The sequence below is a fragment of the Simochromis diagramma genome, unplaced genomic scaffold (assembly GCF_900408965.1).
Source record: "Simochromis diagramma unplaced genomic scaffold, fSimDia1.1 OVJJ01000293.1, whole genome shotgun sequence".
Taxonomy (NCBI): domain Eukaryota; kingdom Metazoa; phylum Chordata; class Actinopteri; order Cichliformes; family Cichlidae; genus Simochromis; species Simochromis diagramma.
In genome coordinates this window covers 12,098,405-12,121,616 of record NW_024386801.1, presented here as the reverse complement: position 1 = coordinate 12,121,616, position 23,212 = coordinate 12,098,405, and the positions used below count along the sequence as shown (strand labels likewise).

General features: G+C 39.9%; 4 protein-coding genes across 6 annotated transcripts; 3 read left to right on the top strand and 1 right to left on the bottom strand.

The window, feature by feature from the left end:
- The first annotated feature begins 47 nt into the window (after positions 1-47).
- On the top strand, positions 48-11,367 carry cracr2b (calcium release activated channel regulator 2B). Its single transcript, XM_040025887.1, has 18 exons — positions 48-1,167; positions 1,701-1,957; positions 2,257-2,368; positions 2,467-2,614; positions 3,070-3,216; positions 3,309-3,399; positions 3,485-3,580; positions 3,659-3,846; positions 5,103-5,174; positions 5,858-5,912; positions 7,020-7,099; positions 7,195-7,315; positions 7,544-7,670; positions 7,797-7,878; positions 7,951-8,065; positions 8,680-8,787; positions 8,877-8,953; positions 11,055-11,367. The coding sequence occupies exons 1-18, from the start codon at positions 957-959 to the stop codon at positions 11,137-11,139; spliced, it is 2,172 nt and encodes a 723-aa protein (XP_039881821.1). The 5' UTR covers positions 48-956; the 3' UTR covers positions 11,140-11,367.
- A 173-nt stretch (positions 11,368-11,540) lies between these two features.
- On the top strand, positions 11,541-16,110 carry cd151 (CD151 molecule). Of its 2 annotated transcripts, XM_040025898.1 has the most exons (9): positions 11,541-11,670; positions 12,546-12,630; positions 13,051-13,242; positions 13,872-13,946; positions 14,323-14,343; positions 14,605-14,709; positions 14,838-14,993; positions 15,097-15,183; positions 15,280-16,110. In XM_040025898.1, the coding sequence occupies exons 2-9, from the start codon at positions 12,547-12,549 to the stop codon at positions 15,337-15,339; spliced, it is 780 nt and encodes a 259-aa protein (XP_039881832.1). In that variant the 5' UTR covers positions 11,541-11,670; position 12,546; the 3' UTR covers positions 15,340-16,110. The 2 variants fall into 2 exon arrangements, with proteins under 2 accessions (XP_039881832.1, XP_039881833.1); XM_040025899.1 differs by lacking the exon at positions 14,323-14,343 and having other exon boundaries at positions 11,542-11,670.
- Positions 16,111-16,158: 48 nt separating this feature from the next.
- gatd1 (glutamine amidotransferase like class 1 domain containing 1) lies at positions 16,159-18,745 on the top strand. The gene is made up of 7 exons (XM_040025900.1): positions 16,159-16,320; positions 16,462-16,538; positions 17,593-17,698; positions 17,792-17,899; positions 18,002-18,093; positions 18,196-18,289; positions 18,387-18,745. Exons 1-7 carry the CDS (start codon positions 16,272-16,274, stop codon positions 18,500-18,502), a joined length of 642 nt encoding a protein of 213 aa, XP_039881834.1. The 5' UTR covers positions 16,159-16,271; the 3' UTR covers positions 18,503-18,745.
- On the bottom strand, positions 18,538-23,124 carry chid1 (chitinase domain containing 1). Of its 2 annotated transcripts, XR_005695015.1 has the most exons (13): positions 22,711-23,124; positions 22,398-22,541; positions 21,913-22,045; positions 21,768-21,812; positions 21,573-21,679; positions 21,419-21,480; positions 21,241-21,330; positions 21,005-21,106; positions 20,769-20,918; positions 19,543-19,623; positions 19,394-19,436; positions 18,985-19,307; positions 18,538-18,831 (listed from the first exon to the last, which is right to left on the bottom strand). XR_005695015.1 is itself a non-coding variant. In XM_040025895.1 (12 exons), the coding sequence occupies exons 1-12, from the start codon at positions 22,813-22,815 to the stop codon at positions 19,209-19,211; spliced, it is 1,161 nt and encodes a 386-aa protein (XP_039881829.1). In that variant the 5' UTR covers positions 22,816-23,124; the 3' UTR covers positions 18,538-19,208. The 2 variants fall into 2 exon arrangements, 1 of the variants encoding a protein (XP_039881829.1); XM_040025895.1 differs by having other exon boundaries at positions 18,538-19,307.
- Positions 23,125-23,212: the final 88 nt, after the last annotated feature.

Sequence of the window (23,212 nt, the reverse complement as noted above, 5' to 3'; positions counted from 1 at the left end):
AGTTCAGCACACCGCAGGTAAGTTGTGAAAGTTTCTTCAACTTCCTAGAGTTGTTAAACAGCGCAGTAAAGCGAGTCATTTAGAAATGCTATTCGTCGCGGTAATCGCCACCTTCTCTCTGTTGTGTCAAGTTGACAACCTGTTGTTTTGTAGTGCAGGTTCTCTCCCCCGTTAATAATAAATGCACACGTCTCCTTTCGCTGGTTTTAGTTTCCCGTGCTTGACACTTTGCTCTAAAACGGGGCATATTTACTCACTTTAATTAATTGTGAGTGATCTTGCTAAATTACAGCCATCAACGCTGAACTGCATTTTACAAACTGTCGCATTTAATGAAGAGGAACTCAGCACATGTTCAACATATGTTCTAAATACATTCACACAGTCAGACAGGATGTGATCTAATGCTTGACTCTTAAGTTTGCCTCAGTTATTTTTGTACCCTACAGCATGTTGTCTCACTCCCCGGGGCTGCCTACATTTGCACCAAACTTAGAGCTTACTAAGAAGTGTTTTTAAGTGCTTAAAAGTTTTGATATGACCTTTGGCTTATTGGGAATCTGAGGTGTCATACAAAATCCTCAGCATACAGTGTTTACACAGGTCTCTTATCTGGAATTGCAGTATATCCCTTATTACACCCAAGTTTTGAAGGCTTCATAGATAATCAGTACGATAATTTACTGCGATAATCAGTGTTTGGGATTTTATGCTAGCACGCCATGGAAAGAAAGGCAATATTTTATCAACCACTGAGGCAGGCCTTATTTTAATTCAATGTAGCGTAAGGATGTCCAGAAAGAAAGTAGTTCTTACTTCTGGATCAGTTTAGTAGTACGTTTAGTTGTGTTTACACTGAAATGGCTATCCTGAGTAATAGCAATGTCATCTTACTTGAAGAATGATCATGTGTGACGCTGGTAACCCTTATAAATCACTGTTTTATATGAACAGTCATGTTGTCATGGAGGCTGTTTTTGCCCCAACAATTCCTGCAAGTAAAATTTGTTTGCAATTGTGGTTGTTCTGACAATGCAAACAACTGCAAATGTTTAATTTGCATCTCCTCTCCCGTAGCTATCCTCCCTCCCATTCGAGGACACTACTTCTTTTCACATGACACCATCCTGTTTTTTACCTTCCACACATCCTGGTGCTCATTCATAGGTTAGATTTTTTAAATCTATATAAACAGTGAGGACAACTGGCTCATCTGAATGAGGAGTTCTTGTCAAGCCTTTCAGGGGATTCAAAATTATCTATGAAAATGTTTATAGAACAAAATGTGTTCTATGAAAACCATTTTCTTTATCAAAGTTTGTCGCACTGCATTCCTAAAAAATGTCCTAAAATGTAGCATAGACACGACTGATCAGACAGCCGGTCACAGGAGCTCACATGATGTGTAGAGTCAATAGCTAGTTTTTTCTGCACCTCTTGTTTGACAAGGGAGGGTCAAGGTCCTGTTTCTTGCACTATCTTGCAATACTAAAAAGTAGACCCAAAAATGTAAGCAAATGTAATTCTAAAACTGTGCCGGACAAGCAGCGTTATTCCTGGATGAATAAATTTAGCATAGCTGAAATATTATTACGATCGTGTGTTCACTATCATGTGATATACTAGAAGATAAGCATGTTTACATAGCCTGTACTTAATGATAGACACATTCAAACCCACACCCATCTGTCTCTGTGCAGCAATGTCTAAGTGGCTGGACGATGATGAGGTGCTGGTGGGTGAAGGCAGTGGCGAGGCAGTGCAACTGAGCCCCAGACCGCGGACTCTGCCTCCTGGGAGCCCCAGATCAGGCCACGGGCGTAGTCCACTAGCTTCACCCCGCAGCAGGGAGCCAGTTCCACTGAGCCCGCTGGCAAAGACCATGAGCAAGGCCAAACAGCTGTTTCTGCTCTGTGACAAAGAGGGAAAAGGGTTCATCACAAAGCAGGACATGCAGGTGAGCAGCTAATGTGGTAGAGGAGCAACATTTAGACTGACTGCAGAGTCTTGAACTTTGTCATCTCCTCTACTTGCTCAGTTTTCTATGCATTAATGTTTTGTATTTTCATGATCCTCCTTTTCTTCTTGCGTTCTCTTTCTTACTTTTTAACTTTATTTTAACTTATTCTCAGCTTTCATGACCTCGTCCTTCTGATTATTTTTGACGGTTTCTCACAGCACTTTCGAAAGTCTGATTATCAAATTGATATTTGATTAAAGTTTTTCATGTTATTACTAATATTATTGTGCTTTTAGAGGTTACAGTGGGAGTTGCCACTGACCCCTGAACAGCTAGAAACAGTCTTTGACAGTCTGGACAGAGAGGGCAACGGTTACCTCACTCCTGTGGAGTTCAACACTGGGCTCGGTGAGCACGCTGCACTCAGTCATTTTAGAACAGTTTTAAAAGCGGATGATTAAATAAGCACATTATGTTATTCCTCGGTTCTATCTTCTGTGGTGTAGGTGAGCAGGTGGAGCTGGAGGAGGTGACAGACCTGGATCAGGATGAAGCAGAAGAAGAACTGGACGAGGCGGACTTTTCTCAGGACCCCAGTGCTGTTAGATTTGTAAACATACTAATGGAGCTTGGCACTGACAAACTTTTCAAAGAGTGAGTACTCTGCCCTAAAATCTTTACCATTAGCTTCCCTTTAAACTGTCCACCAAGATTTCCCCATTCAGTTTCACTGCAGCAGCTGTGTACAGTAACGTCACCTTCATCCTCAAATGTTAGCATATACACTATGTTCATACTGTTCTCATAAAATGGTTTAAATGCATCATCTGCTGCGATTGAGTTTTATTTTTGACTGAAAAATTGACACCAGGCGTGGTCTTCTGCTACTTCAAGGTTTAATGTAATGTGCATTAGGAGATGGTAATGTTTCAAAGGACTGTTTATTTAAAGGAATCTTCAAGGACTTCTTCAATATGTAAATGTATTTATGCAGTTCAGCATTTAAACTCAGCACTTTCTCCTTTTCATGTAAACAAGTGATGTCGTGCAGTCACAGTTAGTTTTGTTTTTCGGTCACATTAACAGTTGTGTATTGTGCTGTGTGTCAGTCAGCAGGAGCTGTGTACTCTGTGGTGTGAGCTCCAGAGAGACCGACCAGAGATGCTGAGCGTCCTAGAGGGCATCTTGGTCCATGCAGTGTCCCATTTACAAGACACCATGAAAGAGAGAGACAGTCTGGAACAAGCCTTACGCAGGTCGCACCTTCCTTCCAATACATTCATTTTAAGTAGTTTAACTGTGAGTGTTTGGATTATGCTGAGATTTTTTATTTTTTTTTCTGCATTAGACGGGAGAGCGAACATGATCAGGTTGTTCGGTCTATATATGAGGAAATGGAAAGTCAAATCAGAGAGGAGAGAGAGAAGCTCCTTGTTCAGGTATAGATATGTGGTAGTTGAACTGTTGTTCCATTTAGCAGGTGTACCTCAAATTCGCATTTAATGAATTTATTGTGAAATCAAGGACAGTATTAAACAGAAGGAGAAAGGGAAAATACTTGAGGAGGAGCTGAGGATGCGGGAACAGGAGTTGGAGAATACGCTGAAAAAACAGACAGAGGTAGGCATCTGAACTGTACTCATGTCATTATGAAGGGCGTTATATTTTAATGCGAACAGGATCTGTCTTTGTTCTCAGCTTGAGACCCGAATGCGCCAGCTGAGCCACGAGCAAGTAAACATCAAAGATCAGAACCAGCAGCTTCAGGACCTCAACATGCAGTTACAGGAGCAGGTGGAGCGCAACAAAGAACAGTTGCAGGCTGCGTTGGCTCAGCTCAACTTGGCGCAGATCAGCAATGCGCAAGAACAACTGGCCAGACAGAGGTGATTAACCAAGGTCCAGATGATGCCTTAGCACCAGCTTTGAAGTCATTAAAAACATTGTGTCTGCATGTGGTATGGCTGAAACTTTTTTTTTTTTAATTTTAATTTCATTTACTTTAATTTATTTGGCACCAATTCACAATGACAGACCCCATGCCCTGCATATTGTAAGGGAGATAATATTAGAAAGAAACCCCAACAATCACACAACCTTCTATAAGCAAGCACTTTGCAACAAAAGGAAGGAAAACTCGCTTTTAACAGGAAGAAACCTCTGACTGAACCAGGCTCAGGTAGGGGCAGACATCTGAGTCAGTCAAGAGTTTGAATGTGAAGAGAAGGATTATAAATTCTATTCTGAATTTAACAGGCAGCTGATGAAGAGAAGTTGATATGGGAGAAACATGTGCTCTTTGTTTCTAGTCCTGGTTTGTACTCTTGTTGCAGTGTTCTGGATCAACTGAAGGCTTATCAGGGAGTTTTTAAGTTAACCTGATGATAGTGAATTAGAATACTCTAGCCTACAAGTAATAAATGTAGAAGCTATTTTTTTCAGAATCACTCTGAGACAGGAACGCTTCTGATTTTAGAGGCACTGTGCAAATGAATGAAAGCAGCAATTAAAAAAAAAAACATTTGTTTAATGTGCTCGCTGAAGGACGTATTTTAGATAGTAGTAGATTTTTATCATCTGGCTTCATGGATAAATAATGCTGGGTATCATCTTCATAACTATGAAAATGTATGCAGTGTTTTTTAACAATATTGTCTAAGGGAAGCATGCATAATATTAAAAACTATTGGTTCCAGCTCAGAGCCCTGTGGAGCTCCATAACTAACTTCCATGTTTTAAAAAGATTCCCCATTTTCATGATTATCTATGATTTAAACCAGTGCATCTCACATATATCTCTAGCAGGTACCATATGTATTAAAGGCCCTTTAAGATGAGCAGTGTGTTCTAATCTCTAGTAAAATGTTGTGGTTAGCGGTATCAAATGCTGCAATGAGGTCTAACAGGACAAGGATAGAGATGAGTCTGCTGTCAGGGGCCACTGGAACATCATTTGTAACCTTCACTAGTGCTGTTTCTGTGCTATGGTGAGAAAGCTGAACTCTACTTGCAAATGATCAGTTGGCCATTTTACAACAACTCTTTCAAGATTTTTTTAAATAAAAGATTAGAAATAGGTCAGTAATTAGCTAAGACATCTGGATCAAGTAAAGATTTCAAATCTTTTGTTTGCTTCACTTAGAAACGTGATGAAGGTGTCAAGGAACATGAAGAAAGAGAAAGAGAGTCTTTTGAGACAACTGGAGATATTGAGGTAAGTCTAAAACTGTCTGCTGTTTCAGTTAATGCCAAGTTCACAGACTACAGGTATGTTTGAATAGTCCAAAAATCCAGCCACACTTACACTAGACTCCTTAACACCGCCATAAGATAAACTACAAAACTCATATCTTCATCTCACCTTGTTGTTTCATGCAGGTCATAGAAATGAGAACAGTCAGTGAAAAATATCACTTCATTGAATGAGACCTGTAGCAGAAAGCACATTGGCAATACAGCAATGGACATTGCTAATGTAAAGTGAAACCCACTCTATCAAATGTCAGTTTCCTTTCCTGTGCATTTAACAAGCTGTTTTTAAAAATTCAAAACATATCAGTAGGTTATGGCATGAAATGATTTTGGGACAGCACCATCTTCTCTCCTTTCATAAGATTGGTCCGGTGTATCCTGTAATAAAGGAAGCATCAAAGCGCCTTTCCTTATTTTTTTGGAGAGTTCAAACAGCTCCTACTGCGGATGCCGTGCAGATATTTCCTTTTCACATTTCTCAGTTAGGAAGCTTCCCAAGGAAAATGCACTATTCAAACTTACCCGTGGTCTTTTTTTTTTTTTTTTTTTTTAATTTAATTCACCATTTGAGACACGGGTCTCACCGTGTGAGGATGTCTCTAAATAGATTTCTTTTGTGTGTGTGTGTGTGTGTGTGTGTGTCAGGGATATGAACAAAAGGCTGCGAGATGAGAAAGACGCCCAACAGTCTCAGAAGAGGGTTAGTCACAGACATGCTGTCCTTCCTCCTCTGCCCTTAACATATTACCTACCTAGTGAAGATGTTTGTATGCCGTGGACACAGCAGGTTGATCCACCCTAAGCTAAAACTTGGAATAGATTCATGTTTTACATCATCTGTTATTATTTATATGGGCAGCTGTTATTTTTTTTGGTTATTAATTAATGTTGCTGACACAGCCTTTTGCAATGTTGTTTTTCTGTGGATGTGCTCAGTGAACTGAAGGATTTTGTTGACTAGACGTTTATTCTGTCCTGTGTCAACTTGAAGGAAAAGAAAATGTTCTATTTATATTTATGTTTATTGGTCACATTTCACTGTACAAATTCAGGTGAACTAAGTATTTTTTTTCAATCTAATAAAACTTTTTCTCAGACTTTTCATGACTGATAATCTAATTTAGCAACTTTCAGCAGGTTCAGCTCATCCTCGTTGTTTCATAAAACAAACATGAAGCATTTTTGTATAAAATGTGCAAATAATCTCATGAGTATTTATTTTAAAAAAAAAAAAAAAAATCAACCTTGACGCAAAGACTGCCTCTTTCTTTATTTACCTATTGTATTTTTTAAATCTACAAACACGAGTGCACAGTTAAAAATAAATGAATAATCATAGTTGGACTGCATTCCTGCATTTTAAATGTACACTGTAAATAGTTTACCAGTGGAAGCAAGTGGAATTACTACAGAGATCACACACTCATGAGTGCAGTCCTGTGATAAAATCAAGTACACCATAGACATAATTCAGTAGTTTGTAGAGTTCAGCACAATAACTTGAAGTAGTCGTTTTGAATGAAACCAATATTCCCAAGTCTGTGGCTACAAAACACCCAAATCATAAACGCTCCATCACCAGGCTTGACATGATTCTTTTCTGCTGATATCCTGTGTTTGGTTTTCACCAGACATCGCACTGAGCGTTATAACCAAACCCTTTGATCTCTTCGGTTCAAAGCGCATTTACCTTGGATATGCACCATGCTACATCCATAAATCTTTAATACTTTATAAATCTGTGGACGAGTATGAAATCTTAATGCTACATATTTCTTCTGCCTCACTTTCTACAAAAACCTTGTAGACTCCAAATGTCACACAGGCTTTGCAGAAGAGAGGGTCAGTTATAGGTAACTACTTACTGGAGGACAAGCCAATGAAAAGGTTTGTATAAATAGTGCATCTGTTTGTCATTTTTGCAGTGATGTAGCAGATGGATATAGGCAGCCACTAATTTTGTGTATTTATTGATTCTGAAGACAGCCGTGCTCTGCTGATGAGTTGGAGCAGGACAAAAAGACAGAGGTGACAATATCATCCAAGAAACACCAACCGTCATGTAGAGTCAGGGGTGAAAATGTTGAACAGACCCGAACTCAGGTAGGGAAAATGTAAAATCTACAAATACACATAATATATCTGAGAAATAATTATTGAATAGCGCAGATGCAGCAATAAAACTGAGCAGTAATGATGGAAATTATGTTTTGAGGCTTTTGGTTTAGGGCTTAAACAACCACTGGTCACTCAAAAAAAAAATAAAAATTAAACTTTTCAAATATTAGATTGATCAAAATGTCACCTTTGATTCTTTTATCTGAATTCTAGAGCAAAGCTGTCAGTACTCAGCAAGTGTTCAAGGTTGTGTTTCTGGGTAACTCGGGGGTGGGTAAGAGCTCCTTCATCCAGTATTATTGCACAGGGCGCTCCGACAGTAAAGTCAGCACTACCGTTGGTAAGTCTTTTCACAGCGATCTACGTGCTCATCAGTGTATAGAAAACTACTGTGTGTATGTTGAAGTAAATGTTTGATGTATGTATTGAAGTCGAGCATGAAGTCATAAGGCTTTGTTGTTCATAGGTATAGATTTTAAGATGAAGACTATAACTGTGGACTCCACCACCATCATCCTGCAGCTGTGGGACACTGCAGGGCAGGAGAGGTCAGACATGTTTACACAAGCACACAAAATCATCCGAGGTGCAGAATGTTTTACTTCGAATCTGTTTTTTAGGTTTCGCAGCATCACCGAGCAGTACTACCGAAAGGCCGACGGCATCCTTGCCATGTATGATGTAACGCACTCCGCCTCCTTCACTGCAGTGAGAGGATGGATGGACTCCATCAGGGTGAGTAGGCGGCACTACCATGGTTTGATGTAAAAGCATGCAAAACAGTGGATCCTTATTTGAATATACGTGAAAGTTACTGACCTAATGGCGATGCACGAATCTCAGTCCTAACTTTGATTCCTTTTTTATATAAGATGACCTTTATTAGTCCCACAGGTGGGAAATTTGTTTTGTTACAGCAAAAGTGCAAAGTTATGTAGCAGAAATTAGAAAAACACTGGAAGGCAATAAAATAAAATACTATATACAATACAATAAAATAGAATAGAATAATATATACAATAGAATAAAATAGAAATACAAATGCTATATACAACTGAGTAAGAAAATACAAAAGTACAACTTCGTCAGAAGAAGAATTGTATAAGAATTGCACATATAGCAGTCTTATTGCACGTGTGAGGGTTTGATCAGCTGCAAAAGTCTTTGTTGTGGAGTCTGACAGCAGTGGGGAGGAAAGACCTGCGAAATCTCTCCGTCCCACACCGTGGGTGCCGCAGTCTCCCACTGAAGGAGCTGCTCAGTTTTTATATATATTATTGGGGTGACCTCTTTAGTGTATCTCCTTTATGTATAGCGTGTACTATAAACCCGCTGTATGTTTGTCTCAGGAGAAGATGTGTGAAGGTGCTGTACTAATGCTGCTGGGGAACAAGCTGGACTTGGCTGACAATCAGCGTAGAGAAGTGAGAACAGAAGAGGGTCAAAAACTGGCAGAGGTGAGGCGCATTAGACTATTCACCCAAATTTCTAAAATTGGAAAGCCACAAATGTATAAAAAGAAAAGTCTATTTTTTTGGTTATACAGCAACATCAAGCTTTGTTTTATGAGTGCAGTGCCAGGAATGGATTGAACGTGGAGGAACTAATGAATCACCTGGCAGGGTATGGCATCACATATTTGTGATTTACAGAATCACATTATGAAAATCCTCTGGAGCATTTATATAATATTACAGATAATCCTTCTGTACTTTTCTGTTGTAGCTTTGCCCATTTGTGACTTTTAAATGTAATCCCTATTAAACACCCTATCAAAGGCTAATAATAAATGAGAAGAGGGAGGTGCTGAGTGTAAATGTTGTCTTTTGTTTTGTTTTGTTTGTTTGTTTTATGCACGCAAATCTTCAGAGGGAGGCTTTGGTAACATTTTTTAAAATTGCTATGGTAGTTGTTTTATCTGACGAATCGACAAAGGGATCAAAGTAGCAAGCAATTCAGCATACATATACAGTGGGGCAAAAAAGTATTTAGTCAGCCACCGATTGTGCAAGTTCCCCCACTTAAAATGATGACAGAGGTCAGTAATTTGCACCAGAGGTACACTTCAACTGTGAGAGACAGAATGTGAAAAAAAAAATCCATGAATTCACATGGTAGGATTTGTAAAGAATTTATTCGTAAATTAGGGTGGAAAATAAGTATTTGGTCACCTCAAACAAGGAAAATCTCTGGCTCTCACAGACCTGTAACGTCTTCTGTAAGAAGCTTTTCTGTCCCCCACTCGTTACCTGTATGAATGGCACCTGTTTGAACTCATCATCTGTATAAAAGACACCTGTCCACAGCCTCAAACAGTCAGACTCCAAACTCCGCCATGGCCAAGACCAAAGAGCTTTCGAGGACACCAGGAAAAGTATTGTAGACCTGCACCAGACTGGGAAGAGTGAATCTACAATAGGCAAGCAGCTTGGTGTGAAAAAATCAACTGTGGGAGCAATCATCAGAAAATGGAAGACATACAAGACCACTGATAATCTCCCTCGATCTGGGGCTCCACGCAAGATCTCATCCCGTGGGGTCAAAATGATCATGAGAACGGTGAGCAAAGATCCCAGAACCACACGGGGGGACCTGGTGAATGACCTGCAGAGAGCTGGGACCAAAGTAACAAAGGTCACCATCAGTAACACACTACAACGGCAGGGAATCAAATCCCGCAGTGCCAGACGTGTTCCGCTGCTGAAGCCAGTGCATGTCCAGGCCCGTCTGAAGTTTGCCAGAGAGCACATGGATGATACAGCAGAGGATTGGGAGAATGTCATGTGGTCAGATGAAACCAAAGTAGAACTTTTTGGTATAAACTCAACTCGTCGTGTTTGGAGGAAGAAGAATACTGAGTTGCATCCCAAGAACACCATACCTACTGTGAAGCATGGGGGTGGAAACATCATGCTATGGGTCTGTTTTTCTGCCAAGGGGACAGGACGACTGATCCGTGTTAAGGACAGAATGAATGGGGCCATGTATCGTGAGATTTTGAGCCAAAACCTCCTTCCATCAGTGAGAACTTTGAAGATGAAACGAGGCTGGGTCTTCCAACATGACAATGATCCAAAACACACCGCCCGGGCAACAAAGGAGTGGCTCCGTAAGAAGCATTTGAAAGTCCTGGAGTGGCCTAGCCAGTCTCCAGACCTCAACCCCATAGAAAATCTGTGGCGGGAGTTGAAAGTCCGTGTTGCTCGGCGACAGCCCCAAAACATCACTGCTCTCGAGAAGATCTGCATGGAGGAATGGGCCAAAATACCAGCTACTGTGTGTGCAAACCTGGTAAAGACCTATAGTAAACGTTTGACCTCTGTTATTGCCAACAAAGGTTATGTTACAAAGTATTGAGTTGTATTTTTGTTATTGACCAAATACTTATTTTCCACCCTGATTTACGAATAAATTCTTTACAAATCCTACCATGTGGATTCATGGATTTTTTTTTTTTTTTCACATTCTGTCTCTCACAGTTGAAGTGTACCTCTGGTGCAAATTACTGACCTCTGTCATCATTTTAGGTGGGGGAACTTGCACAATCGGTGGCTGACTAAATACTTTTTTGCCCCACTGTATTCTATCTCAGATTCCATAATAGATTCCACTACTGTTAATCTATTAATTACCTAATAAACTGGTAGCTGGATGAACTTCCTCTGATATTACAGTAAGATCACAGATTTTTCTTCTCATATGTTGCGGTTTCTGTACATTTTAGGATGTTGGTAACTCAGCATGAACGGCAGTGTGAAGATGCACTTCTACTGACTGAAACCATGCCTAAAAGAAGTTGCTGTGCATGAACAGTTGAGGACAGGCTTTTGAAAAGACTGAAACTGCCTCCAGGTGTTCTTCTTTGGTTCAGTGGAGCCACGTTGTATCCCACACCAACAGCAGATCACCACGTCGTGACGTCACATCAGGCATTTTTCCATGAACAAGTTTACTGAATAGAATAATGTTTTCCTTTGGGTTTATGCATCTTTCAGAAATGTCTAATAAAATCTATTTTTGATGACTGCTCTTTTGTCATGTGTCTTAAAAAAAATCAGTTAAACCTTTAAGCTGCATGCTTTAAAGCAAGTAGAGCTCGTATGCATGGGAAACCAGCTGGGGGCAGACAAGTACAGCTTGCAGAGGGGCGAGCAGCCTGTTGTGCCAAAAGAGGACAGACGCTCAGACCCTTGAGTGGGAGGCTCGAGTGTGACTGTCAGCTGAGAACTTACACTGTTGCGCTCAACCTTCAAAGACAGTTGGACGCTGAGGTCGGCGGACTCTGAGAAGACGTTACCCTGATAATCTACATCCTTTGGGAGGTCCACCATCTAAACCAGGTAGGAGTATTTTGGTCTGTGTGAAAACAGAGCAGTTTTTCCATGACATAATGAGTTAAAAATAACTCTGAATATGACCACGGTGATATTGTTTTCAGTCGTACTTACACATTAAGATTGTCTTAAAAGTATATTTTAATCAGGTTTATACGTGTTATCTTTTTAACTGTTCTTTATTTATGTTTGTAAACAAAGATGTTCATTTGTGTTTAAAATATAAAAAACAGAAAAGAAAAACATTTCCCATGATGCTCAGGATCATGACTTCTCTCAAAATAGAAGCACCAGGAAAGTTCTGTTTAGGCAAGAATAACAACATTTGACTTGAGCCTGAAGTAAAGAGTGAAAAGCTAACACAAAATCACTGAAGAGTGAGACGATCAGATTATGTTACTGAAACGGGGGACGGATGTGTGTCTGCTGGATGATATGTGACACAGGACGTTAAGTATGTTTTCCCCACAACATATTTGATTTCATCTCTGAGCTCTTTTCCATTGCACTCTTATAGCACCTCGAGCTACTGCGCAAAGACTAAGGTACAATCTCAACAATAGCTGTCACAAAAAGCCCAATTGTTCTGCAACCCACGGCAAAGGCAGAACTAAAGGGAACTGAAAGAGGAAACTGATATACAAATAAACTGCATGTATAACTACATCACATATGACACTAATACAGCTTTCCATTATAAAGGATAGGAACAGAAATCTGTGTAAATCTTGCAGGGGGGGGGTATAGCCTGCAGTTTTGCTCTCAGTATCTTGTAGTAATCCCTTTAGGGGGAGACTGAGATGTGCCATCGAATATTTGGTTGTTTCTTTATTGTATCAGCTTGAACGCTGCTAACATTAATAATTCCCCTTTTTTAACAGAATGGAAGTTCGACGTGAAAAAAAGCACGCCTGCGGGACGATTTGTCTGAAGTATCTTCTTTTTCTTTTCAATGTTCTTTTCTGGGTAGGTTAATATAAAAGTGCAAAGATTTTCACTGAATTTTAGATTACAAAAGCAACTTTTGAACGATGTCATATTAATTCAGTCAGTTGTAATTGATTTAAAGTTGCAACATTAAATTTGTGCAGTGCTTAAAATGCCATGGACATTAAGATGACTTCCTTTGTACACAGACACATTTAAAAAAAAAAAAAAAAAAAAAAAACATACAAACTTTTTTATTTACTTATTTTTACTTTATTAACTGCAATTTCCTTTAGGCTTTGAGAATAGACTGATGTTCTAGTCTCTCAGGGCTTACACTGAAAGAATGAGGCGTTGTCCAGCGTGATCACATTTTAAGAGCAAAGTTATAACTTATGTGCTGCATTCTCACTACGAGCATCTGGTTTGAGTTGAGCTGGTAACGGTATGTTCTGTCAGCTGGCAGGTGGGGCTGTGTTGGCGGTGGGTGTGTGGACTCTGGTGGAAAAGAGCGACTACATCAGTTTGCTGAGCTCCAGCTTCTACGCAACTTCGGCGTACATCCTGATAGCTGCTGGAGTCATCGTGATAGTGACCGGGATAATCGGCTGCTGTGCCACGCTGAACGAGATGAAGAGTCTTTTGATTGTGGTACGGTGACCACGCCCACAAAATACTACCTGTTACAGAAAAACTGATTTTTCTTGGCGGTTTCACTTCACTCCACAGAAGCTGAAATCCTTTTTTCATTAGTTCACATGGGAAACCATGGCACTTTTAAGTCCATGTTTATACACTCTCACCCCCTGGTCCAGGTTGTGTATTGAAAGCTAATCCTTGGTGACCTTCTGTCTCGTCTGCCTGCACTCAGTGCAGCTCATTATGCCAGGCATGCCTGTCAGATATAACAGATAAAGTCATGCACAGTGTGTCTTTAAGAGTTTAGATATAGAGTGTGGCTCATGCCAGAGGAATGAAGGGCATCACAAGCTGCTGCTTGGACTTAAGAGTGTGTGTGAGTGAGACAGACAGACAGACAGACAGAGGGTCTGTGAGGATATCACTCAGACTCAGTGGTATATCTCTATGTCATACTCCCCGCAATCTTTATAATGAGCACCTTCCTTTCCCACCGTTTAATCACTTATTTTCTGGAGTATGATGTTTGTATTTTGTAGCCATGCACAGATATGTTCAGTGACATTATAACCTGCAAAATGGTGCAAAATAATGGCATTTCACTGTATTCATAGTCATTTTTGTTATGTCTCTGCCTACAGTATCTGATCTTGTTGCTCTGTATTTTCCTTCTGGAAATCATTGCTGGTGTTCTGGCATACATTAACTACCAAGAGGTGAGGTGCCATACTTTCTATTTGTATCTGTTTGTATATAGAGACAAAAGTAAATAGTGACATACAGTTTATTTTGCTATAACTTGCACAGCTTCCAGTACTTTTTATGGTTATATCTATTCATCGTTTAAATTTCACCCCAGAAATTACAAATGTCTTTTTTTGTCTTTCTGCTTGCATTATGTGTATTTTATTAATTCTACTTTCCTTTCAAGTATTTTTCCTAGCTTTGCATCATTTTAATGTCAAATCTAACAACCACTCAGTTGCTGCACTCCTTTGTGAAGTGTGTTTTACATGCTGTGCATGTTCATTTGTCCATTTTTCCCCCATCCTTCTCACGCCTCTCTTTCTTCCCCCCTTTTTCTTGCTCTAGTGTTTCCCTTTCTGCTACCAGGTAATCTACTGCAGTGTGTTTCTCCTTTATATCAGTCTGTTTTAGTTCTGACAGGTTGAGGTTATTTTTTATTTGCAAGAGTCTTCATTGAAGAGTCTTCATTAGAATCAGGGAGTGAGGTCATAGAATCTGTGCTCATATATTTTGAGTTATCTGTGGGTATTGCTCAGGTAGACAGGAATGTTACGGGGGAAGGAGGAAACTTTATCAGGAGCTATTTTTGTTGATGGGAGGTATTAAAGAGCTTCTCCTGTCTCACAGCTGGATGAAGAGCTCAAACAGAACCTGAAAGTGACCATGCAGCAGAAATACCAGCAGCCAGGAGAGGAGAGCATCACACAGGCTGTGGACAAATTACATCAGGAGGTGTGGAAAAGGAGAATTTGTTTCAGAAAAAGGCTCGAATAAAAAATGAGTAACATCAGTAAGACTGGACATGATTAATAATGAAATTCTGTGTTAACTGCAATTTTCCTCATTATTTTCCCTCTCAGTTTAAGTGTTGTGGTAGCCACAACTTCTCAGACTGGAGCGACAGTGTGTGGATCCAGGCAGCAGAGAACGAGCGTCTTGTTCCCGATAGCTGCTGTAAAACTCCAGGTGAACTCTGCGGCCGCAGGGACCATCCCTCCAACATCTACAGAGTGGAGGTAAAAACGAGAAAGCTCTCCATCGATGCAGCGTGGCTAAATTTCACATGATAACAAGATATTATTATTTATTTATTTTTTCCCCCTGTTCTTGTGCTCCCAGGGAGGCTGCATCATGAAGTTAGAGGAATTCCTCTTGAGTCAGTTATATATTCTCGGTGCAGTTGGTATAGGGATTGCATTTCTACAGGTGAAAGCTTTTACTGCTGAGCAAAACAGATAAATATGAACATCTATTTTAATGGAGTCTGGAAATAATGAGGTCTTTGTGTCTGTTTTGTTTCAGCTTCTGGGGATGATGTTTACATGCTGCCTTTACCGGAATTTGAAAGAAGATCCATACTAATTTTGTACTTCCCCCCTCCCCATCCATCTATTCATTTTCTTCCAATTGTCCAAGTCATGACCGTGGGGATGGGTGCTGGAGCTTATTCTAGCAGTCATATGGCGAGAGGGAGGGTACACCATTGGACAGGTCACCAATCTGTCACAGGGCTAATACATGAGGACAGACAACCATTCACACCAACAGAATTTAGAATCACCAATTAACCCAACTTTGTGCACATCTTTAAACTGTCGGTGGAAGTTGGAGTACCTGCAGAGAACATGCAAACTCCACACAGAAAGGCCCCGGCTGGATTTGCACCCAGAATCTTCTTGCTATGATAATGCTAACCACCACACCACTGTGACACCCTTGTAGGGATCACTGTAGTTTTTTTAAACATCACAAAATTTAACACAACTTCTAAAACGTTTTCCAAATTATTATAACCCCACCACCCCAAAAAAGTATTTTTTCCCACAGTCCTACGATGCTGCATAGTTACTTCAAACACTGCAATGCTGCTGGACAGCACTGCTCATTTGTTCTGGCAAAACAGCTTTGCATGTGTTTATGTATTCTTTAATTTAGGTCACAAAGGATTTTTAACTCTTTAAAATGAGTGGTGTATATTTAAAAAGCAGAGCAATATGAGCATGTTGTGGCCGCTTCTCTGTTTGTCTTTTTAATAGCTTTTTTATGTATAGTCATTACAAATGTATATTTAAAAAACTAATATAAAGAACTATTTTTCTTTGTTGGATGCAAATAAAAGATACTTCCTTATTATTTCCACCCAAATTCTCAGATAATTTCTCCGACTGAACTTTTATTTTGAAACTTATAAGCGGATGTTGTTGTCAGCTGACTGTACACCCTCCTCGCGTATTTCTTTTGCATCGTCTCACCCTCAAGGTTTTTCTTTATAATTTAAAGCAAATATTATTAAAATGTCAGCGAAACCAACGTGTTTGATAGTGGCGAGTGCTTCTTCTCAAGGTGAGCCCGTTAGCTTTACTTTGAACAGCTCGGCTGTTCTCAATCATTCATGAATTTGTCCGTTAGCTTTGACTTACTTAGCGCTGCAGAACTAGCATGAGCTCTCTAAAGCGTTTTATCTCACACATTTTGTTTATTCAGGGGTGTCTGCGAAATCTTTCCATCAGTCCTTCAGCCTTTGTAGTCCGGTCTTTAATCTACAGACAGCCACACCAGGGGTAAGACTCCACCTGACAAGCAAATAGCAGATACACGAACAGCTGTCGTGACCTAAGCGCGTTAGTCCGTACTTACGTAGACACAGTCTCCATGACAACTGCGCAGATTTAAAAAAAAAAAAAAAAAAAAAAAAATCAAAGGAGAAATTTAAATAAATAAATAAATAAACACGTCTTTTCTTCTTTTTTTACTTTTTCTTTTCGTTTGTTTGTTTTTAAATATGATGGTAAAGAAAAAAAAATTCCACGATATTTTCTTCGGGGGGTACCTTATTTTGGGGAAATTCAGCAATCTCTTTATCACTAAACTTTTGTGGTGATTCCTTGCATGCGGTTTTTATGTCCTGGTGAGTACTGAAATTAAAGTTCATTCAAATAACTTTGAAATAGGTGCATGTAGAATAGATAGTTACCAAAAGGACCACAGAGTGGTGCTTCTAGTCAGTGGAGTGTTGCTAAAATTAGAAAGTGATGTATCTTGTAGGATTTAAAAAAAAAAAAAAAAAAAAAGACCAGCGGTATAATCAAGGGTGATGAATGAAAGAAGAAAAAGAAACTCCAGGACAAACAAGTACCTCGTTTCACTGTGACACCCATTGTCCCTGTGCAACAGTAGCATCACATTTATACAAATATATGGGTGTTACTTAAAAAAAAGTGTTTTTTCCTGAAATCCAAGTTTGTTATAAAATTGCAGCTACATTGCCAATCGCAAAATCCATTTTTTTCCTCCTACTGGTAGCTCATCCTGGCAGGGCAGGTAAAATGATCAGAACCCTGAGTTTAAAATATTTATCAACCACCAGTTTCAAGAATTTAAATATTATCGCAACAAAGATACATTATTAGATCCATGTTTGTAGAGATGGACTTACACACCAGAAAAAAAAAGTTGTCTTTTATACCCTGCTTTCACCCCATTACTACATCTGAAAGGTCACGGACATGCGCTTTAAGATGCAACCCAGTTCTTGGAAATAGTTCTTGTCCACTTTGTGATCATTACCCTGGGTGTGTGATGTTACCCTGTACAGAAGTGTTTCTGTGGTTGCAGGGGAAGCCAATAGACTTTGTTGGGGTTGATGAAAGCACAGCTAGATGGGTGCAGGACTTCAGTGTGAAACCCTACGCAACACCAGCCAAACTTGAATCCATAGATGGTGAGAATATTTATTTCATGCCCATTCGGCTGTTTTCATGTCTGCTGCTTTAACTACTATCTGCTCACTTGTGTCACGATGACCCCTTTTAAGGTGCCCGATACCAGGCACTGCTCATCCCACACTGCCCTGGAGCGCTGAATGACCTGGCACACAGCGGCTCTCTGCACCGCATTCTCGCGCACTTCATCTCTCAACAAAGTGAGCTTGGGGCTTGTTTTAACATCTATATGTATTTTTCTTGTTGTTTTTTTAGGAACACATGTACATGTGGTTTGCTTGGTTTTTTTCCCCTCTGTGCAGAGCCGGTGTGTGCAGTGGGACAGGGAGTGTCTGCACTGTGTTGTGCCACTGAAGGACAGAGGTGGATTTTCAGTGGCTACAGCTTAACAGGGGTTAGTGTTTGGTGAACTCACTAGGGGAAATATAACCCATATATTTGTTCAGCTATCACATGTTTTCTGTATTTAGTAACACCAACTTGTTGATCTTAAAAGCCTTCAGTGTTTGAACTGGTGCGGGAACCTGATTTTGCCAACCTGCCCTTGATTGTAGAAGACTTCGTGAAAGACAGCGGTGGATCGTACACAGGTGAGCTTACCCTGCTAATAACAGAAGAGTCAAATACCAAATAATTATTTCTAAAACAGTCTGATGTTCGTCTCTGTGGGGTGTTTTTTTTTTGCAGCAAGTCAAGAAGATGCCATGCATGTGGTCGTAGACAGACACCTCATAACTGGACAGAACATGCAGTCAACCTTGCTCGCTGTAAATAATCTAATCCTGCTCTGTAATGCCAAATAAAAACCTGAAATAATACACGAGGAATGCTCCGATTCGACAGCTTTGTCGTCCAACTTTTATATTCATGTAATTAAACATTTATTTTGAACAAGTATCAGAAAACTGCTGGGTCAGAAAGAGATGTTTGGCAAAACTGCAACATACCACTTGGTTATTTGTTGATGCTGTTATTATAAACCGAGTAAAAGCAACATAGGATTGTGTAGATTCAAACATAATAAAAAATAAAGCATCAGGAGCAGATGTATTGTTGCTGATGGATGAATCTTTTTAAGAGCACAGATGATTTTAGGCGTTGGACTGAAGCGATGCTGCAGATGTCTGAAGGCCTCCAAATATAAATAAACCCTTAATTAAAATGGATACATACTGATAATCATGCAGCTTCTTTTGTTGAATGCAGAGATGTACTAATCTGTACTTTTTTTCTTTCTTTTTTAAATCGTATCATCACAGAAAAGAAATAAAATACACTGAAGTACCTTTTTTTGTTGGTTGCAGGTGCCTAAAAATAAACCGCCGTGTCATTCAAGAGCTCGATACATTCACGACCCTCAAACAAGTTGAGCGTTAATTAAACCCCGTCAGTGGCTCACTGCAGATGTCGAGATAAGGAAAAAATAAAACGGCACTGACTTCAATGACAAAAAATATATATATATTGTGTCAATCCGAGATTCACAGTGTTCGCCAACAAGTCCAACTCTTATAGCAGATCGTAGAAATAATCCAGTCCTTGTCCCAATTCCCACAAGGAAATTCCTGTTCCCAGTTCAGCAGCTAAAGAAATCCTCAGGTCGATTGACTGTAAAACAGTTGAAATGATATTAATCACTCATTGATGATTAATACTCCTACTATTCTTTTAATTGCAGAAGTGAACAGTTTTACCTTCAGTGAAGGGTAGTACACCACATGCTTAACTGCATTGTTCCTAAAATAAAAGGCAAAGGACAGGATATTTAATCAAGAAAAGCTCTTGGGACATTTAAATAACCTCGAAATATTGTTTAAACCCTGATGTTTTATTAAATTAATACCTCTTGAAAGTGAAGTAATGCTCTGCAGAGTATTCATCCCAGAGAACCTTTGGCCTGTGTTCTCGCAAGATCTCGATGTACCTGCAGGAAACCACAGACGAGTGCGGTAAGAGGCTTCAAGTCCATATCAAAGTTCTCAATCGACTCTTTACTCCAACTTCTCGCCATTTTTTACTATAAATAAAAAGCTCATGCTACTTACAGTCAGAAAATTACGTTTAGTGCTGTGAAAAAGTACTGAGCCACCCTGTAATTCTTTTTATTTTGCTAAAAGAAAGGGAACCAATTTTTTTTTTTTTTTTTTTTTTTTAAATCCATGCAAACATACGTGGAATTACCAGAGTTTCTACAATTCTAATGAGCTTGAAAGTCACAGTCTGAATGCTATGCAGTAAATGTTTAAGGATGCTGCACACCTTGTCGAGGTATGCTATGTTTACTCTTTGAGAATCACCTTTTTATTGCAAAAATATGATTGTGTCTGAAACTCCAAAACTAGTTCTTTGCTAAGTCGTCTACTATGTGTAGACACAACACTAGCGCGCCCTTCGAGTTAGGTACTTTTTTTATGCTGAGTGATTTATAGATCAGTGTTAAGTGGTTTAACAAAAAAACTGTAATGGAAATGGTCAGGACTGGACTGAAAATGTGTGAAAAAGCAGGAAAAGACTTTTTCAGAGTTATGGTATTTCATGTTTAAGGGAATTTTGGAATTGTAAAGGAGGAATCCCTTTAAAGTTTTCATGGCCCCAGAGAGCTAGAGAGTCAAGGTTATTAAACCGTCCATTTTTGAATTATTGTATCTTTGTATCATTTTATGGTCTTGACCTTACAATATAAAGCACCTTGAGGAAACTGTTGTTGTAATTTGGTAAAAGCTGTTTAACCTCCTAGGACCTGGCGTCCACATATGTAGACATCACATTTTGGGTTATTTAAACCAAAATACTCAATTTTGCTCTACAAGGGCCTGATATCCACTTACGAGGACATTATACTGCTGCTGTTCTATTGAAATTTTAAACGAATATCTCATATGTGGCTCTCATTTTTCTTAGAAACAAAAATTAGGTTAAAAAAAAAAAAAAATCTGGTAATTCTTTATTTTTACGTTCATCGGGTCCCAATCAGCCCAAATATCAAAGATAATTAAAAATGCATGCCGTGGAAGAGTTCGGGTCTTAGGAGGTTAAAGTATTGCAGCAATAGCTAGAGTTTCAGCTCACCTTGTTCCCAGGACTGGCTCTGTTCCCTGGCTTGCAAAATCAAGGCCGTACAGATTGAGTCCAAGCAGAATCTTCTCCCTCCACTGAGAGTTTGGTGCAAGCTGGAGGACACAGTCTCTGACCCAGGGCAGCGGAGAGCTAGGGCCCGGCCTATAACAACAACAGCACACAACTCAGAAAACTGGATTAACACCAGTTTGAATCCTCTTGTTGCATCACCTGTGCCATGTACTCACCTGGCACCACTGGAATAGTCATATGTCATGAGACTTAATCCATCGACGACTGGGGCCAACTGCTCAAACTCCTCCCTGCCAAACATACCCGGCTGCCCTGTGCTGATAATTCACAGGAAAAACAAATCTAAACCAATCACACTGATTGTTTTTGTTGTTGTTGTTTTGGGGGTTGTTTTTTTTTTTGTTTTTTTTTTAGCATTTATAGCTGCTGAATGCAAAATAAATGAATTCACCTTGTTACTGCTGGTGGAATAACAAGAATGCAGTCTAATCTTTTAGCTTTCAAAGTCTCGCATATGTGTTTCACCAAATGGACCAGTTCCCTGTGTGGGTAGATCAGAAATGCTTGATTATTGATTAACCTCAGACAAAGCAAAACTTGTGATCGGGGCTTGCAACAGAATCACTCACTTTCTTTTGTTACCTCCCAGCTGACTCCACAACTCCAAGGTGAAGCCATCGAAACCTTCAGTCTGCAAAACCACGGTTTTTACGTTAATCAGTCACCGAATAAACCAAAAACAAGGTTTTATTGGAATTAAAGACACAAACGCTACTTATTTACTTTTGCAACATCCACCAGCTCAGTTCCCAACTCGTCAATTTCATCCTCACTTCCAAATACTGCCATGTAGTCCTGGTAGGACCAGCCATCAAATAAGAGCCGAGGCACTGATGGTTAAAAAAAGAAAATGAACTAATCTGAATCCACACAATCAGACTTGAGTACCTGTGGGCAGTAAAGTTGGCATTCACTCACCAATCCTGACTTTTTTGTTAGACTTGCGTACAGCTTTGACCCAGCCTGAAAAGATCAAAAGACGCTCTTTTACCTCATGTTCATCCGTGACTTAAGGTGAGGCTTTAATCAGTGATAAAGTTAAGGAAAAAAGTGGATCATCTGCCTGGATCGTGATCGTGGAGTCCCGTAACGTCAAAGGTTTCAGGTCCTCGTCTGCGCAGCTGAAGCCACACCGGTGACACCGAAGTCAGCTTGGACCCAAACATCTTGGCAACGTCATAGCCGTGGGAATTCCACTGCAGGATGAGAAAAATAAGTTGTGTCTTTGACTGTGCTAAAACGTACATATGAAACCCTAAAGGGCAGGTTTTTAATTTTCTTACATGACCATAAGCATATTAAATTAAAGTGTTACCAGTGTCATAGATGAGGGGGGATTGGATAGATTTTTTGGTGACAGCTAATAAAGATTAAGAAATTAGAATGTGATTATCAAAGCAGTTAATGATTCATTATCTATCAACTGATAAATCTACTCACTGGAGTCCACATGGCTATGGTCTGTCCCATCACTTACACACTATTGTCAAACGTTTAAATTCAGCAGGAGAACAAGGAGATATAATTGTGACTGGATTTCAGACTTACGGGTGTCACATATCCAAGCACTGGTCCTTGAAACGTTTTCTTGATGTGTGCACAGTATCTCTTTTCCTCCTTCGCTATGTCTTTCCAGTGCGGTTCTGACACAACAAGGTTTCTCTCCAGTACAGATAATTCTGCTGGAGATGTCTAAACAAGTGAGATCAAAGAGAAAAGAGCCCGTTTCAGTAACAGATAACCACGACAGGGCGGAGACAGGAGACCAAGGACATTTTAGGCAAACGCATTCAGACCTGTTTGACCTGACAGCACAGAACAGCTCGAACCAGTTTAAAAATGAAGACCTGAAGTTACTCACCTCAGCTTCAGCTTTGTGCGACTTCTTTGCATCGGTTTTTGAAAGTGTGGCACTGACCAGCCAGCAGCATGAGACGATATGAAGGAAGACCAACGAGGCTCTCATTTCCAAAAAGCCAATTTAAAAAACACAGAGCAGTTGAATATAAGATTGGCTAGCTGAGGTCTGCAGATTTGCAGTGCAAGTGTTTCCTTCCTTTACTGGGATGTGTGAGATTAGAAACCACCATATCCTCCCGCGGCCTAAAATCAAGCAGAGCAGTAACCCAAAGCGGCCCGGCTCGTCCTGCTAAAACATACTACCCGAAATAACCATAAACAGACTGAAAGCTTTTGATGTCAGGCGGTTGGTGTCTGTTTGACTGACAACTTATCTCAATGTGGTTCTGAAGCGTCAGCCTCGCCAGGAAACTTCCGGGGTTTGCATTTTTTCAAAATAAAAGGTGCGTGTTTGTGACATCCGAGCCTATAGGTGGCAGTGTGCCGAGTTTGTCAACCAGTAA

What these genes read in the sequence shown, in the direction of transcription:
- cracr2b (XM_040025887.1), top strand. Translation starts at nt 957, where the DNA reads ATGTTGTCATGGAGGCTGTTTTTGCCCCAACAATTCCTGCAAGTAAAA. An exon ending in ACTGACAAACTTTTCAAAGA is followed by an intron (nt 2,615 to 3,069) that starts GTGAGTACTCTG and finishes GCTGTGTGTCAG; the next exon opens with TCAGCAGGAGCTGTGTACTC. An exon ending in TTGAACAGACCCGAACTCAG is followed by an intron (nt 7,316 to 7,543) that starts GTAGGGAAAATG and finishes TCTGAATTCTAG; the next exon opens with AGCAAAGCTGTCAGTACTCA.
- cd151 (XM_040025898.1), top strand. Translation starts at nt 12,547, where the DNA reads ATGGAAGTTCGACGTGAAAAAAAGCACGCCTGCGGGACGATTTGTCTG. An exon ending in TTTTCAATGTTCTTTTCTGG is followed by an intron (nt 12,631 to 13,050) that starts GTAGGTTAATAT and finishes ATGTTCTGTCAG; the next exon opens with CTGGCAGGTGGGGCTGTGTT. An exon ending in CCAACATCTACAGAGTGGAG is followed by an intron (nt 14,994 to 15,096) that starts GTAAAAACGAGA and finishes TTGTGCTCCCAG; the next exon opens with GGAGGCTGCATCATGAAGTT.
- gatd1 (XM_040025900.1), top strand. Translation starts at nt 16,272, where the DNA reads ATGTCAGCGAAACCAACGTGTTTGATAGTGGCGAGTGCTTCTTCTCAA. An exon ending in CAAACTTGAATCCATAGATG is followed by an intron (nt 17,699 to 17,791) that starts GTGAGAATATTT and finishes ACCCCTTTTAAG; the next exon opens with GTGCCCGATACCAGGCACTG. An exon ending in CAGCGGTGGATCGTACACAG is followed by an intron (nt 18,290 to 18,386) that starts GTGAGCTTACCC and finishes TTTTTTTTGCAG; the next exon opens with CAAGTCAAGAAGATGCCATG.
- chid1 (XM_040025895.1), bottom strand. Translation starts at nt 22,815, where the DNA reads ATGAGAGCCTCGTTGGTCTTCCTTCATATCGTCTCATGCTGCTGGCTG. An exon ending in AGCTGGTGGATGTTGCAAAA is followed by an intron (nt 21,481 to 21,572) that starts GTAAATAAGTAG and finishes GTGGTTTTGCAG; the next exon opens with ACTGAAGGTTTCGATGGCTT. An exon ending in TGTACTACCCTTCACTGAAG is followed by an intron (nt 19,308 to 19,393) that starts GTAAAACTGTTC and finishes ACTGTTTTACAG; the next exon opens with TCAATCGACCTGAGGATTTC.